The sequence below is a fragment of the Lissotriton helveticus genome, chromosome 8, assembly GCF_964261635.1.
Source record: "Lissotriton helveticus chromosome 8, aLisHel1.1, whole genome shotgun sequence".
Classification (NCBI taxonomy): Eukaryota; Metazoa; Chordata; class Amphibia; order Caudata; family Salamandridae; genus Lissotriton; species Lissotriton helveticus.
The window spans coordinates 1,505,310,002-1,505,327,703 of NC_136069.1; the positions used below are offsets into that span (position 1 = coordinate 1,505,310,002).

Below are 17,702 nucleotides of genomic sequence, written 5' to 3' on the forward strand. Positions count from 1 at the left end.
AATTAAAATGTACGATCCTCATTATCACTGTATGAGCCATTCTTCAGCACCCACGTATTTTGGTGCATCCAGCAGGCTTCGATGCCAAGCTGCACCAGTTCCTGTTAGATAAAATTCTGTTCCTCAGATCTGCTCCATCCACAGAACTGGAATCCAGTAGACGCAGATGCTCGTATATTATAAAGTTGCAGGGGCCTTATACGTGCTGCCATTAAGGAATACTATGTTTGTGTTCTCAGCTCAAATCTTTATACAACCATTATACTATTTAGCCCTTTCCAAATTGTTAATGAACAGTTTGGCTTTAACTTCCTATTCATTTGTTATTTTCAAACTAGTATTTAGTAGGTCGATGCTCATGTTTAGCAGAGTTTCATGCATTTATCAAACAAATGTACAGGATGTAGTAATCCTAAAAGTGGATTAAACGTCTGTAAACCTGTTGGAAATGGGGTTACTAGTTGAGGGGGGTGGAGCTCTACTCAAGCAGCAGCCACAGAACCTGTCAGGGTGAAGTAACAAGCAAACTCCAGATGAACCTGTGCTTACCTCTCTGCTAGCTTGGCACAAAAGCAGTCAGACTTAACTTAGAGGCAGTCTGTAAAGTATTTATGCAGTACTTCAAACAGTAATAAAGTGAAACACAACACAAGGATAGATCCCACACCAATTTAGAAAAATTTAGTAAAATTTCATGAATTAGTTTACCAACAAAATGACAAAAATCTAATCGGTGGAAGTGGAAATATGCAGTGTTAAAGTTTTAAGTAAAAAATAGTGCCTAGAAGCATCAAGTGCCAAATTAGGTTATCTGGTTGTGCTGGACCAGGACAAAGTCACATGTTCAAGCCGACTGCAATGGAACGCGGGCTACATACAGAAACTAAGCTAGGCTCTTTGAACTTGAGTACCTTAAATCCTGGTTGCGAAGCGTTGGAAGATCCTGTGTTAAGGATGTAGTGCAGCAGCAGTTCAGAGAAACTACCACGTTAGGTCCTGCGTCATTGTAGATTGCCTTTGGCGAGGAATCATAAATGCATTGCGTGCAGGCGGTTCCGAGGAAGCTGAAGGGCTGCGATGCAGAATCCTGCGTCCTCGAGGAGGCCGTTGGCGAGGGGCTTCTGCTACGCTGAAGATGCATTCGCGCAGCGGCGGTTGCGAAAGACTGCAGGTTTCACGGTAAGGTCCTGCATTGGGTATGTGACAAAGCGGAGCTGTGAGGAGATGCGTCACGCTGCATCCATTCTGCACACAGGACCACAGCTAGGCTGGCACAGCACCTTCAGGCCCACTTCCAAGAGTCCAGGACTAGGGTGATACCATTTAGGGTGTAAGATTCACAGCAGAACGAGGCCAGGTGCTGGGCGTTAGGTGGTTGGACCCTTTTCTGTTCCTGAGTCTCTTAACAGGAGGCCAGCCAACTAGCCCTTGGGTTCCTGCTCTCCCAGCGCACAGCTTAACCAGGCAGTGCTCTGCCTCTGTCCAGCACAGACCACGTTTCTAGGCTCTGAGCCTCGCCCTTGGACTGCTCCTGCCTTTTCTGTCTGGCTTAGCTTCTCTTTTTTCCCCTGTTATTTCCTTTTATCTGTTTCTCTTCCTCTTTTTTTATTTTCTCTTATTCCATTCTCCTATTCTTTTTATTTTCTCTTATTTCATTCTCTTATTCTCAACCCTTCAGCCGCTTCACGCCGCGCTGCTGCCCCTGCGGCCCCTCCCGTGTTTTTCCCACCTCCCAGCTGTCCCGGCCTCTACTTAATGGAGGCCACTGCACACTGAGTCGAGCAAAACCCCCTTGGGTTTCTGCTCTCCCAGCGCACTGCTCTGCAGTTTAACCAGGCAGTGCTCTGCCTCTGTCTAGCACAGACCTCGGTTCGAGGCCCCGTGCTTCGCCCCTGGAATGCTCCTGCCTTTTCTGTCTGGCTTAGCTTCTCTTTTTTTTCCTTGTTATATCCTTTTATCGGTTTCTCTTCCTCCATTTTATTTTCTCTTATTTAATTCTCTTATTCTTTCTATCTTCTCTAATTTAATTCTCTTGTTCTCAACTCTTCAGCCGCTCCCGCCGCTGCTGCCCCTTTGGCCCCTCCTGCGTTTTTCCCGCTTCTCATTTGTCCCGCCCTCCCTGACCTCTACTTAATAGAGGTGGCTTCGTAGCGGGTGCGCCGAAGGCGTGCCAAAGGCAAGCCCGTCTGCGCCCGTCCGCGACCAGCACCAGGAACCCTGGTCCTCCGACCTATCAACGCTACAGCTCAGCAGCTCTCCACACACTCAACGGCGGCAAGAATAACAACTGCATGTTCTCCTCACCTTTCAACACCCATGGTCCTTTCACCTGCCGAAACTATTGCCACTCCTTCAGCATCGCCAAAACCCAGGACCAACCTCCACCGACCAGCAACATCCCAACTGCAGCCCAAACCCTGCAATGCATCCTCCTCAATGTCCGCTCCCTCCACAGACCTGCCACGGAAATCTGGGACCTCCTTGACAGCACCTCTCCCGACGTCTTTTTACTTTCCGAAACCTGGACAAGTGCCACCTCTGGATCAGACCTTGCAATCGCCATCCCTGAAGGACACAAATTTACTCAGAAGAACCGCCCAAACCGCCCCGGAGGTGGCACCGACATTGCCCACAAAGCCTATCTCCGCCTGAGCACCTACACCGACGGGCCTACGGACCTTATGGAACACCTCCACTTCAAGATAAGGTCAACCGGACCACCACCCTCCGAGGCACCCTTTTCTACCGACCTCCCGGACCCCGCGCACCTTTCTCCAACTCCATCACCAAAGGTAATAATCATCACCAACATAATCACCCTGCTTGCCATCACCTCCACCGACTACTTTTTGCTGGTAGACCTCAACTTCCACCTCGACAGCCGCCAAAACCCAAACTCCATCTCCCTCCTGGAAAACCTTCATGTCATCGGACTCCATCAGATCGTACCAGGAACATCGCACTCAGCAGGACACACCGTCAACCCTATCTTCACAGCAGGAAACTCCATCTCCCTTGGCCACACCTCTGAACTCCAATGGACGGACCACTGCTGCATACACTTCACCTACAAAGTGATCATCCCCCACAGATGCCCACCCCAGCTCCAATGCAGGAATTGGAACAAAATCTCTGACGAGCACCTCGCTGCCACCTTCAGCGGCTCTTCTCCCACTGCACGTCGACCCCACCACAGCCGCCCATACCCTTCACAAATGGATCACCGACTGTGCAAACACCGTCGCCCCCTCAAGAAATCCTCCAACCCTCACGCCAAGAAGGCCAGCTGGTTCTCCACCAAACTCCGGGAATCCAGACGAGCCTGCTGACGTCTCAAAAAACCATGAAGGAATTCCACAACACCAGCGAACCTCGACAACCATAAAACAGCCACTACTGCCCACCACAAACTCATCATACACTCAAGGAAGAAAGCACTGATGCCCACACACAAAACCGGAAATAACTCTTTGGCATCATCAAAGAGTTCGCTAAACTAACAGCGGGTCCACCGACATCCCACCTTCCAAGGACCACTGCGACAAACTCAGCACTTTCTTCCATCACAAAATCAAAACCATCTATGACAACTTCGACAACAACAAACTCCACGAGGAACCCACACCCACCGGTTGCTGCACCGCACAGCTGACACTGGACAGCTGGACCGCCCTCAGCATCAAAGACACCCTAAAGACTCTGAGGACTAAACTTTTCAACATCTACATGGAACCTCTCTCCTAAGGAACTCTAACATCCCCTTCCACCTGTACGCGGATGACACTCAACTCTACTTGGAAACCACTTCGATCGCTGACATTCACAGACTTAATGCCACTCTCATGGAGGTTCAACACTGGCTCTCAGCCAACCACCTCAAACTGAACGAAGAAAAAACTGAAGTTCTCCTAATTTCGAACAAAGATGAAAACCCACAAATAGTGGAATGGCTCAAAGCCTTAAATGCCCTCAATGTCTCTCTTACTCCAACGGACTCAGCAAAATCACTAGGAATCACTCTCGACCCCAAACTGGACATGAAGAAGCACATCTCTAAAACCGCCAAAAGCGCGTTCATGAACTTGAAACTTCTCTACAAAATTAAACCCTTCCTCCCCCCCAAAGATCTGAAACATGCCACCCAGGCACTTGTGCTCTCAAGAATTGACTATGGCATTGCTGTACTGACTGGAACAGCCAAGTCACACCTGGGACCCCTCAACTCCACCCTCAACGCTGCCGCAAGAATGATCACAGGAACAAAGAAATTTGACCACATCTCACCGGCGCTCAAAGAACTCAAATGGCTTCCGATTGACCAACGAGCCAACTTCCGCACAGCCTGCCTCACACATAAAGCCTTGCATACAGGCAAACCAGAATACCTGGCCTCTAAACTCAAAAGGGCTGGACAATCCAGGAACCTCAGAAGCTCCAACACACTCCTGCTCATCCCGCTGAAATCACAGAAACGCAAGACCTCTAATAAATCCTTTGCGGGGAACGCTCCCAGGATTTGGAACTCCATCCCCCCACATATCAGAACGACCGCCTCCTTCCCACAATTCAAAACGCTACTCAAAGCCCTCTTCCTTGAACGCTCCGGTGCTTAGCGAGAAGCCCATCTCCCAACAGCAGAAATCTGATATCCTTTGCGGAACTCAAATCTAACCGATTCGCCCCCGAACTCCGTCTCTTATTGCGTTATTATTGCTGTTGTTTTGTTGGTGTACAGGCTTTATTCCCCTCCTATCGTTTCCGATTCTTGTATTCTATGCTTATTGCCTTGGTTGCATTTCTCTATTTGCTGTGAAGCGCTCTGATACCCCCGGGTCCAGCTAGCGCTATACAAAACTTCAATAAATAAAAAAAAATAATAATAAATAAAACTGGGGCCCCCACAGACCCCTGCCCCCACCACATCTACCAAAAAGCTGCAGACATCATCGCCCCTGAGCTACAAAGAATCATCAACTGATCCTTCGAGACCGCCTCCTTCCCCGATGACTGGAAACACGCCGAGATCAACCCTTTCCTAAAGAAACCCTTAGCGGACCCCACCGACCTCAAGAACTTCAGATCGATCTCCCTACTTCCCTATCCGGCGAAAGTCATTGAAAAAGCGTTCAACCGCCAACTCGCCTCCTTAATCGACAAGAAAAACATACTGGACTCCTCCCAATCAGGCTTAAGGAAAAACCACAGCACAGAGACTGCCCTCATTGCCATGACAGACGACATCTGCTCCCTCCTCGACAGAGGATAGACCGTGGCCCTCATCCTCGTGGACCTCTCCGCGGCCTTCGACACAGTCTCACACCGCACCCTAGCCCGCAGACTCCACAATGCAGGAATCCGGAACAAAGCCCTCGACTAGATCAGTTCATTATTCCTCTCCCGCAGAACGCAGTGGGTCAGACTCCCTCCCTTCATCTCGGAACCCACACCAACCTCCTGCGGAGTCCCCCAAGGATCCTCCATCAGCTCCACTATGTTCAACGTCTACATGGCCCCTCTCGCTTCCATTGTCTGATCACACAGAATCAAGATCATATTGTACGCAGACGACACACAACTCATCCTCTCACTATCCAACGAACCCAACGTCTCGAAACATAACTTTCAAGAAGGTATGGAAGCAGTCACCAGGTGGATGAAAAACAGCTGCCTACAACTGAACACAGACAAAACCGAAGTACTCATCATAGGCTCACATCCCGATGCCTGGAACGACACCTGGTGGCCCTCCGCCCTATCATCCTGGAATCCTGGACTCCAAACTCAAAAAGGACTTCCAGATCAATGCCGTCACCTCTTCCTGTTTTCACACCCTCCGTCTCTTACTTTCAACTGGATCCCCCTCGAACACAGGAAAACCGTCACCCACGCCCTCATCAGCAGCAGATTGGACTACGGCAACGCACTCTATGCCGGGATCAACAAGAACCTCACCTGCAAACTCCCGAATATGCCAGACTAGTCCTCAACCTACCGCGCCACTGCCCCTTCGCCCAATTCCTGCTCGCACTACACTGGCTCCCCTTCAAGAAGAGAGTCGCTTTCAAGCTTCTCACCCACACCCACAAAGCCCTCCAGAACACTGGCCCCTCCTACATACACCACTGCCTCTTTGTCCACCCACCCCAAAGATTCCTCTGCTCAGCTTTCCCTCGCCACGGTACCGCGCATCAAGAAAATCAGAACAGTAGGTCGTTCCGTCTCCTTCCTCGCTGCCAAGGCATGGAACACCCTTCCTCTCCAGCTCCTCCAGACCACAACTCTCTCCAAGTTCCTGAGGGACCTTAAGACCTGGCTCTTCGTCGTATCACAATGAGCATCCGGCACTGCACGTATCCTGGTGGGCTATGGAAGACCGCTGATCTCACCGGTTACAGCACCCTGCGAGTGCCTAGGAGCTGCGCCCCCCAGCGCCTTGAGACCCTCCCAGGTGAGTAGCTGCGCTTAGCATACCCTGATTGATTAATTGACTGACTCTGGTCCTGGGTTCAAGATGCATGTCCATTCCTTTCACTCTGTAAGCAGGGCAACAGAATAGAAGGACTACTGCTGTGCTCTGCAAGAATGACTTTGAGTCTCCCACAGGTGCAGAGATGTACTGAATAGTTGAGTCTGAGGGTCCATAATGTATACCTTGTGCCCACTTTGTAGTAGGAGAAGGTTCTGGAGGCTTCCACCCCCTAGAGATGTTTGGCATTTCCAGCCTCACAACCATGGCCCCAGCTAGTCTGGGGTCACAGTAGACTAGTGTCAAATCCTTTGTGAGCCTGTAGGCTCCAAATGGTTTAGACAAGAAAATGTCAACTTTCTAAAAGTGGCATTTTCAGAATTGTGATTTCAAATCCGACTCTACCATTAAAAAAAGTTTGGAATTACAAATCTTTGGACCCCAAACTCGATATCCCTACCTACTCCCAGCTGAAAGTTGTCACTTATTAAATGTAGTAAGTTACCCTGTGTTATCTTAGGGGAAAGGCAGGCCTAGCAGCAGTGAAAAACGATTTTGAGTTTTTCAATACCAGGACATGTAAAAGTATATGTCCAACTTTTTTTGATACACTGTACCCTAAGGGGTGACTTATGTGTATTAAAAAGGAAAGTTTAGGCCTGGCAATTTTGCCAGGTCGAAATGGAAGTTTAGAACTGAACACTTAGGCTTAAATGCAGGCCTAAGCCATGTTTAAAAGGTTATTTAAGTGAGTGGCACAATGCCTGCTGTAGGCCCACTAGTAGCATTTAATTTACAGGTCCTGTGTACATGTAGTACCACTTTACTAGGGAATGCTACATAATTGAAATGTGCCGATTGGGTGTATGTCAATCTCACCATGTTTAAAATAGAGCACTTTAACACTGCTAACCAGTGCTAGAGTCCTAAGGCCAACCAAAACGAGATTAGCAAAAATGGGGGAGTAACGCAAAAGGTTTGGAGAAAGACCACCCTAAGGTTGAAAGGTCTAACAAAACCTTCTTGTCATTCCTCAACCTGTATGTAGCATTCAGTACAGCCGATTATCATACCCTCTTCAATCGGCTAACAGTGGTCAATGGCCCTTGACACACAGTAAGCAAATGATTTGCCTCCTTTGTCTCCAATCTGAGATAGTAACACTGAACTAACCTTTTTCTGAGGATCTGTCTGCCTACAAGTCTCATTTTTAACTTTAGGTTGGAAAATCCAGCCACAAACCATCATCAGGTGTCTCTAGAACATCGAATTTGTTTGTGTACTGTAACATCTTATATGGTCCTAAACCATATTAGATCAAAGGCCAAGGACAACTTTACAAGGAATGCTTCCAAGTTCAGCCATCAATGTTTGGAGCTAGCGTAGCTCGAGATTCAAATTGAGGAGCTTGGAGGTCATTCATGATGAAACACTTTGGCTAGACAAGGCAATTGACCTACTTTGTTAAGCGTGTCTCTTCCAACTGAGTGCATCAAGGGAAAATGCCATTGATGCAGACAGAAACTCAGTAGTAGGAGCAGTCTTTTACCGTAGACTTGATTATTGTAACTCTCTTTACCCTCCAGGGAAGTAGCAGCAGTGGTACTAAATGTCTTCATACCATTGCAGCTGTCCTATCCAATATCTATCTAATGTTGCTTAAACTTTCGCCTGCATTAGTAATGTGGATTAGCTAAAAAAAAAAAGAAATCTAGAATAATAAAGTATGCCTGCGTTATAAAACTTGCTAGCATTTGTAACCTAATATGCAATGAGGTGTCCACGGATGTGCTGAGGTGGTTACATGATATTAATTATGTGACAAGTTAGTTTGTTATGCCTTCTACCTGCAGTGCTTATGATTCATTTTCAGGCACAATTACAGGGTGTTTCTCTTCAATGAATCAGCACTTAAATATACCAATGTCTGTAATTATATGTCTATTTATAAAGTGCATCGTCTAGGTATCTAGAATTACGTCCGCTTCACAAAATTTCTTTAAAAAAAAAAAGGTTGATAAAGATTAAGGCGGTAGTGGGATTGTAGCTCAGAATGGACCCCCTGACTTTGGTTTTGGGTGACACTGGAGAAGAATCTGAGTAATTCTTGACCGCCCCAGGTGGAAAGCTCATTACTCGCCTGCTTCTGGCAGTCAGACTGACTATATAGTGCAACACTGGAGATTCTCATCCTCGCAATCGAAGCCAATATGGTGGTTCAACGTGTTTTCGATATACACGGTTGAAAAACACGCAGCACTCGTCTGGGATAGAGTCCCAACATTTTTTACTTTTTGTATAATCATCAAAAAACAAGGTAGAGGATCCGTTGCGAGTACCCGGGATAATCTGTGAACCGGATCTTTGGAGCCCCATACCAGGGTTGAATCACCAGCGGGCTGCGAAGATAGTTTGAACAGATTTTGGAGGCGGGTAACAAGTAGGAGGTGATTTGAAAGCTGCTGCTGTATGGGAAGTGAGATACCCTACTTTATATGGTGAGAAAGGAAAACAAACCGTGACAGACTAATGAGGTGGTCCCATTCTGATATACGTTAACAAGGGAGGGATGGTCAATTATTTATTTTGAAGTGTAGAGTTATTGTATGATCATTGTCCATTGCTCTGTTTTTATTTTTCCTCCTTTGTTGCTGTACGTAGATTAGCCATTCTAATAGTGGCATAATGAATGCTTTGTGAGCCATGCTATAACTAAGAGATAGTTGCAGACGCTCTTCCGCGGTAAAATGTCTACTTTAATTTTGATGTCATAGGGTTAAATTCTATTCAACATATGTTTGTACTTGCCTTTATAATATAATTGAAAACAACTTTTGAAAAAAGGAAAGTTGGAAAAATGTACATTGTAGGTTCACATCTACTTTTTTTTTTGTTGGATATTTCCGTTTTACCTGGATATTTCAAAGAACTGCAGTAACTGTCTTGTGAAGCTGCGAATCTTGTAGCCTATCGGAGTTACACACAGGATTATACATTTACACATAGGGAAATGTAGCAAGTCTGCATTCTCGTATGTGTACTTGTAATGCAAAGTGCCTTTCCACGATTTCATTTTTTGTTTCTTTGTGTAGAACCCTCTATTCTTAAACCCAACCAGTTTTGTGGAAGTTGCCTTCTCTTTCCACCCTGATAACAAATCTACCCATGCCATTGATGGGAATTAACCTTCGCCTCTTTTCTGAAACGGAAACTGCTTGCAAAATGGTTATGAATTTTCACACATTTACACGTATATGGTTGTTTACCATTTTGTGCGTCTCCCCACCCTGAAACATGCTCACCAAACAACTGTCTACTGATCTACTCACATATACAGGTGTAATTATAAGTGTGAGTAAATGAGGCCACAATGCTACTATTATTGAATTTGTACATCAGTTATGGTATTCACAATCGTATTTACGCACCAAGGTTGTACTTGTGGAGGTGGAGTTATAGCAGCCATGAGGCACTTATGCAGCAGCAGATTATTAAGGTGGAAACTGCTAATTATTTTGGCACAAGTTGTAATTATAGGCCTTGGAAACAGTCACTTGGGTTGATGCCCTAATTAGCTTCTTGGCCCTGGCACCAGTCCTGATTGTTGTTTTTAGCTTCATCCACTCGCCTATCCTGCCACAGGTTTCACCACAGATCGTGGCTGTGTCGTACATGTTCCTGGGGAAATTGACCAGATGGGAGGTTCTCCTATGCAGTATTTCTATCCCCTCACTCCAAATGTAAATTCCTCCTTGGCCATTCACCCACACTGGTATATTTTTCCTGCCACCTTCGCGTGTTCCTTCCTCCCTTCCACATAAAGAACCATGTTTGTCTTGTGCTGGAACCCTGAGAGGCCATCCATGAAAATGTCTTTCATGATTGATCTCGACATTGCCTTGACATTGCATTCAATCCCCTTTGCTGCATGACTGTTCTGTTGAGTGTTGTTGTCTTCCCACTTCTTCACCCCATAGACCATCTCCCTTATTCACTTGGCAGACCGAGGCTGCCATCTTGCCAGTGCTTTCTACTTTCCCCTTTCCTCTAGTTTTCTTCATGTTCTTTTGTCAAGTAGTTTCCACTTATCAGTAGGAACTGCGCTTTTGGGGGCAACATAAACTTAGGATGGTGCCAAACTGATTCCATGCACCCCCACAGGATATGTTGTCCCTTGGACCAGCTAGCTTGCAGTGCCACCATTATCTCCCCCAAACCTAAACAGGGGGCGAACAGTTCTGGCAACAACTGAACATGACCACTTTGTTCCTTCAGGAACCGTGGTGATAGTCGTCCATCTTTTCGCTCAGTCGCTCGTGATCTTTTGCTCAGAGAAATATACAAAGAAAACAAAGCGGCGTGTTTTCCATATTTATTGAACCACAGTGATTCTTGCATAGAATATATGGGCTGCGATGATTAATAGACCAAAGCAGACAGCAGTTATACTGAAAGTCATAAAAGTGAACAAAATGAATAGCTCAACCATTTTCTTTTTTTGGGGGAATTATTTTTATTGTATTTTGCACAATGAAATCACATTACAGCAACTCAAGATGTCTCATAGGTACAATGTCAATCTTAAATATACAGTCATACATAGTTGTTACAGGCAGTTCATTAGTATTCATCGCCCCCCCATCTGGAGCCCAATTCCATCGCATTGTCAATGTTCCCTTCCTTACTATTCCTCCTCCAAACCCTCATTGTCACGGTTGCTTGGTGGTTCACATATGTCCCCCCTAAATTTGTTAATGCCCCCCAGATTTTACTCCACTTCCGGGGACAGCCCCGATTGACGAACAACGTTCTCTCAGCTATCATGGCGGCGTCCATGTCCCTGCACCACGAGGCAAGTGTTGGTAACCCCACCGATCCCCATTTTTGTACAATGTTAGGTTTGGCGACCATAATCCCTAGCGTGGCCCAGTCCTGTGATTGGTGAGTTAGTTCATGGGGGCTCCCAGACATTTAACAGACATCGTCCTGGCTCCGGTACCAGTGAGACTTCCCCCGTTTGTGAAATCGTTCTCATTACCTTTACCCAGTGTTCCATGATTTTGGGACATTGCCATATGGTGTGGAAAAGGGTACCTTCGTCCCCGCAACGAAGTAGACAATATGGGTGCGGTGTTTTACCTATCTTGTGCAAGGTATGCCTAGTATAGTAGGATCGGTGTAAGATTTTTAGCTGCACAAGTCTGAGCCGTGAGGGTATACCCACCACTCGTGGGGAGGCCAGTGCCTCTTGCAATTCAGTATCGTCAAGGTGGCCCACGTCATGAGCCCATTTTTCCCTAAGGGGTCCAGTGGGCTCGACCATTTTCTTGACACAACTTATATATGCATACACATACAATAGCACAACTTTGTAGCACACTCCTGAAATACGAAACCCTAACCTACGTGTCGATGTTTTTATGTTATGCCAAGAAGCCCTCTCCTGGATAATCTAACCCCTTTACCGGATGGGTAAGAGTGTAAGACCACGTCTTGGTCATGAACTGGACACCCCTCACGGAGAAGTCTGTGAGCTGCTAGGTGAAAGCCTCGGCATGCAGGGACCCCTCCCAGCAGCCAGCTGATGTGTCTCCTCTGATTGTTCGAAAACAAAAGGTTATATATATATATATATATATATATATATATATATATATATATATATATATATATATATATATATATATATATATATATATATATATATATATATATATATATGTATCCTTGCCTCTGGCCGAGATTGTAATTGGCTTGCTATTGTTTGTATTTCACAGATAGCTGTGTCGCCATATGGATGTAATAATAAAGCATATTTGTGTCACACACGTGAAGGCCATGTCTAATGTCAAGGCAGTGTGATAGTGTGCTCACGAAGTGTTCTGTGTCAGCAAGGACAGTGTTTCCAAGAAACTAGTCTAAGAGTCACGAATGCAAATGTGTGGCAAAGAGAAGGCAACTTTTGGAAAGGGCAGTGTTCATGAAAAAATGGCACTAATTAATATGGCGCTTAATTCGGGGACACAGGCCTTTGCAGGAATGCACATTGACGGTTCCCCAATTTCATTTGAAAATTTGTTTCTGGGACTATCTACGAAATGTTCTTTTGACAAGCTGATAATTGGAGACATTCCCTTTAAGTGCTCCCGTCGGCCAATAGCCGTTGCGAGCACTACCTCCGTAGTGCTGCACACGTCCGTTGGCCGATGCGGCCCCGCCCACTCATTAAAACCGCCGCATCGTGGCGAAATTCGTGCCGTGGTTAAGTCTAGGAGTGCCAGAGTAACAACGTGAGTAACTTTTCTTTCTCACCCACACCGAAAAGTTATATTACATTGATTGATCAGTTTGAATATTCTCTGTCAACAGTTGTGCTTTTTTTTTTTTTTTGAAAGGTGTCTTGCTTGTGTCTAAAAACACAATAGGAAAATTAATATTGATTAGGGAATGCACAACGTACTATTGCATATTGTGTAATGTCTGCCTTAATAGCTAATCAGAGTTATTAATCTTTGCAGGGTCTTTTCCCGCCTGGTCAGGGAGCTACGATCGGGGTCGACTTTATGATTAAAACTGTTGAAATTAAAGGTGAAAAAATTAAGGTACGTTTATGTTCTTCAAATTGCAGTTTATGTTGTATTAATTAGCTAACGTGCAGGCCCATTTGTAATGGGCAGGCTATGTGCAATGTAAAGCTTATTTTTATTCAATGACATTATTATTAATGCAGTTCCTGGGATATTAACCGCATGCGTGCGGGCGGAATTCCGCCCGTACGCTGAGATTTGCGGTATCGCATGTATCATGACGAGCTGGGCTCGTCATCAGCGTAGCAGGAGGCTACCTCATGACGAGCCCAGCTCGTCATGAGCGTCGAAGGGGTTAAAAGGTTCACGATGGTATTACAAAATGTCTTATTATGAAATAGAATGACTGTCGCTTTTCATATAGGTGTTGACTCAAAATGAAGACAAAAACATATTAAGAAGTGAACTTGGATGTGATTATAAATAAAATAAGTCAAAAAGGGTGTTGCTGCTGTGAAGATATCTTTCTAGTTACCGAAAACCCATCTTACTTTATATAGCTTAGAATTGATTGTCATCTAATTGTGGCTTGGTGAATACCAGTTATCATTTGTCAGCTGGGATTGCCAGCACTTCCTGGCTTGTGTCTTTACCCATTCGTTTTCATTACTGCTTTCCTTGATGTCTGTCCGAGGCCTGTTTGCAGGCCAGGCTCGAGACAGTATAAGCCGTCTCGCAAAGCTGCTAACAGAGCTCCTTACACAGAGCCAGCTGGGAGGGACAGAAGGTCAGGCCCCATCAGCCATTCCTTGGTGTAAGTGTCACTCACAGCCTACATTCAACAGCCATTGGCTGATAGTGCTAAGGTGTCACGGTTGTCATCTCACAGTTGGATGAGTCCACTAAAGCATCGCAGGGGCAGTGAAGCAGGTACTCATTGCGGTGGGAGGGGGAGAGGGGGCAGACAGATACACGGAGCAGCTCTGGCTTCGCTCCTGCATGAGAGCGTGAATGCCGATGAGCGTTTTACGGCACCTGTCGGGGAAGGAAAGTGACTGCGTCATTGCAACGCCAGCTGGAACACGTTTGTGCGGATGGCAGGCGCAGTCCTCTCATCGCCAAATAGTTAATCTGATGGGAACACTATCCGCTTAAAAATGCACCACGTGGCAGTGTTGCAAGCAGAGACTGCGCGTTTCCTTGAGTAGCACATACTAGCAGCTCGCCCTCAAGGGCCCCTCGGCGACTGCTTCTACCTGATTACTGTACCATTGGGTGCTCTAGTTTGGCCCTCCCCGCGCCCCGTCTGTAATAACACAAATACATTAGAGCTGGATAGAGGCATCACAGCCAGGATACCAGACCGTCATATGCACACCTTCAAACACGTGTCACTATTGCTGCACGCTCTGCTCCGAGGAGCACCGGACGTTGTCCCAGCCTGTGCACTCGATTGCACGGAAGCTGCCGCAGTTCAGCCTGGGCTTTAGCCCAGGGTGTCTCCATGTGGGGAGAGGAGAGGGGGGGGGGGGGGCGAACACGGCACGCTGGGGGCTCAGCTGCCCTGGAGCCCCCAACATGCTCTGTAGTTCCGCCACAGCAGGAGGGCCTGGGAGAAGCATTTTGCACACAGTGCATGTATTTGGATAGAATAGTGGGCCGCTATGGATGCACACGCCGCATGAGGATGAAGTAATGACTCACTGGCAGCCAAGGAGGGTGGAGTATTCTTGAAAACATAGGAGGGTGTATTGTACTTAGGGCCAAAGGGCCTTCTCCCGTGCTGATCCACCAGTTAACACATCCCAGAACATCAGGATTGAACTACTTATCCTTTTCTAACCTCACACTGACAGCCAGCCACACGCTGCCTCTTCCCCCTCACACTGACAGACACTCATACACTGCTTCTTACCCCCCACACTGCCTTCTTGATCTTGTCTGCCCCATCCCTACCACGTTGTCCTTGCCCCAGCCCACTCCTCTTGCCCTTAGTGCATGCCCTTTTCCCACAAGTACAGTCCTTTCCCCAAGCACTTGTTCAGTACACGCTGCCTATGCCCCTACATTCATCCACACACCCACCCATGAACTCACTCAATAACCCACCCATCCACCTAACCTTCATTGCACTCACTGATGCATCTGTTCTTCCAATAATAACACATTCACTAAGGGAATCGTACAGTCACACAAAGTTGTGAATAAGTACTTTCACGCTTGTGATGGGTAGCAAATGCTTTCTGTGAATAAAAGTGCTAATGTGCCATCCCTCATCCGCCTAGCTCAAATATGGCGCCATGGATCATGGCAGGGGCAGGTTTGTGCTTCCCAACTTATTCGAAGCTTACTTGTCCATGGAATTATCGTCGATAAATTCTGGTAATACAATCAGTTAAGAACCAATGCCCCACAATAAAGCCTATGTATTCCAGTCACATTGAGTTCTAAATGCCTACCAGTCTGTGTTTGTTAATCTGTATTACACCGGAGGACATATTTGCTATTATTGGTCATTTTAACACATTTAATGAAATACGGACATGCTACTTTGTCATTCTTTCATTATGTGGTGTCTACAGCTCTCATACATGAGTAATAAAATACCCATCAACGGCATTAATGGCAGCCATGTTTTGTCCCGCATAGTCTATATATCAACATGGGCTGTGCAATAGGTACCAAATTAAATCTTACAATTACAAGCTGGACCGCGTCATGTGTGTGTACAACTTTTCCTGTATTTGTTCGTCATCCTCTGAAGAAGAAGGCGGGAGCCTTCGAAACGCGTAACAGGAGCTAAACAGACGAAACAGGACATTCATGAACGTTTCTCTGGGTCTCTCTGCTATTTGAAGCTTGCTGTTAGTATTAAAGGCTTCTGGACAGTATCCCAGTGAGTGAGGTCTGTGTTTTCACACGTGAGCTTTGATATATATATATATGTGTATATATATATATATATATTATGTGTAGGATGGCATCTGCCCTATTAACGTTCAGCTACAATTCATTCCAAACTTGTCGAATTTTACCATTACTTTACCTACTGATCAGGAAAGAAAGCCTGAACCTGAGAAAAGTCTTCACAGGAAGCCAGTGCAGACAAATATATATATATATATCTCCAACAAAGGATTCCTAACTTAGTGGCAAACTAAGTTAGGGATCCTTTGTTGGAGCAACTCCTACAAGAACGTTACTATCTAAGTAGATTGAACCTTTTCCTGATGGGTTTAATAAATTAAGCCCTTTCATTTCCAAATATGATTTGCCACCTTTAGGCGAGCCGTCTTTAATGCTCAAATGAATTCCTGTAACAGACATCAAATCAAATTTCACAACAATTTTGCTCTGTCATTCAGAACTCCGGGTGATATTGGCTTGTAGACTTGTTTTGTGATGTCTGCCCTGGCTTCCTGTGAAGACTTTTTTCAGGTTCAGGCTTTCTGTCCTGATCGGTAAGTACAGTAATGGTAAAATTTGACAAGTTTGCAATGAATTGTAGCTTAACATTAATAGGGTAGATGCCATTCTGCCCTTTTTGAAGGCCATTGAAAAGTTATTCATTTCCCTCTGTCGGTGGTTGATAAGGTGTCATAATTAATATATTTTTTATAGCGAGAATGTTAATTTGAGTGTGGTGGATCGTGACGCAGAGGCGCATTGGAGGCGATAGGTAGTGCTAGGACATGGGAGGGACAGAGGATGAGAAGCTTCCTGATCTGAGGGTAAAGGAGCACAACAAACATGGTCACCCATGTCATCAAGCTAGGCTGTGGACGGTGCAGAATGAACTTGAATAGATAAGTAGGCTCCATCACTGCCTGCACTGCACGTGTCACACACAAACATTGGGATCATGGGCTGCAGCGCTCTGATGCCGAGACCAAAGCCATGTTAATTCCCTTTGCATACGTTCAAGCCAAGCTTCTCAGCTTTTGTAAACTTGGCTTCTCTGGACGCAGAGAATCGGACAGGAGAATAACTGCTGCCATGGAAGCCGAGGCAACGCGCAGGAGGAATGATGAGGTCTTCCGGGCGCTCTGAGGAGGAAGCGCTCGGCAGGGAAACGTCTGCTTGTTTGGGGACATGTTTGGTTAACCCATGCTGTGATCTCCGGTATTGTGATGGGATCAGGACTGTGACTAAGCAGGTGATGACATGACAGCTTCAACGCCATGACCGCCCCGATAACCACTGAGACCCCCGCCCCCACTACCACCATCCGCACCAACCGCCTGCTCTCCTGGACCAACATAAACGACGACGACCCCATCAAGATCATGAACACCATCCACTCCGGATCTCTGTCAGACCCATGCCCACACCACATCTTCAACAAAGCCTGCACAGCCACCACTCCCCATCTCCGGAAAGTCATCAATAACTCCTTCGAGACAGCAACCTTCCCGGAGAGCTGGAAGCACGCCGAGATCAACGCCTTACTCAAGAAACCTAAGGCGGACCCCTAAGAGCTCAAAAACGTCCGGCTCATCTCCCTGCTCCCGTTCCTGGCGAAGGTCATCGAGAAGACAGTCAACAAACAACTGACCCCCTACCTCGAGGAGAACAGCATACTGGACCCTTCCCAGTCCGGGTTTCGCAGAAACCACAGCACCAAGACTGCCCTCATCGCTGCCACCGACTACATCAGGACCCTGCTGGACAACAGAGAAACAACAGCCCTCCTCCTCCTGGATCAGTTA

At 46.4% G+C, this 17,702-nt stretch overlaps 1 protein-coding gene across 1 annotated transcript in view; it reads left to right on the plus strand.

Moving 5' to 3' along the window:
* Positions 1-17,702, plus strand: part of RAB30 (RAB30, member RAS oncogene family) — a 164,801-nt gene that overhangs the window by 130,478 nt on the left and 16,621 nt on the right. Inside the window, exon 3 of the mRNA XM_078658486.1 lies at positions 12,985-13,068. Within this exon, the coding sequence (XP_078514612.1) occupies positions 12,985-13,068 (84 nt within the window). The remainder of the gene's footprint in view (positions 1-12,984; positions 13,069-17,702) is intronic.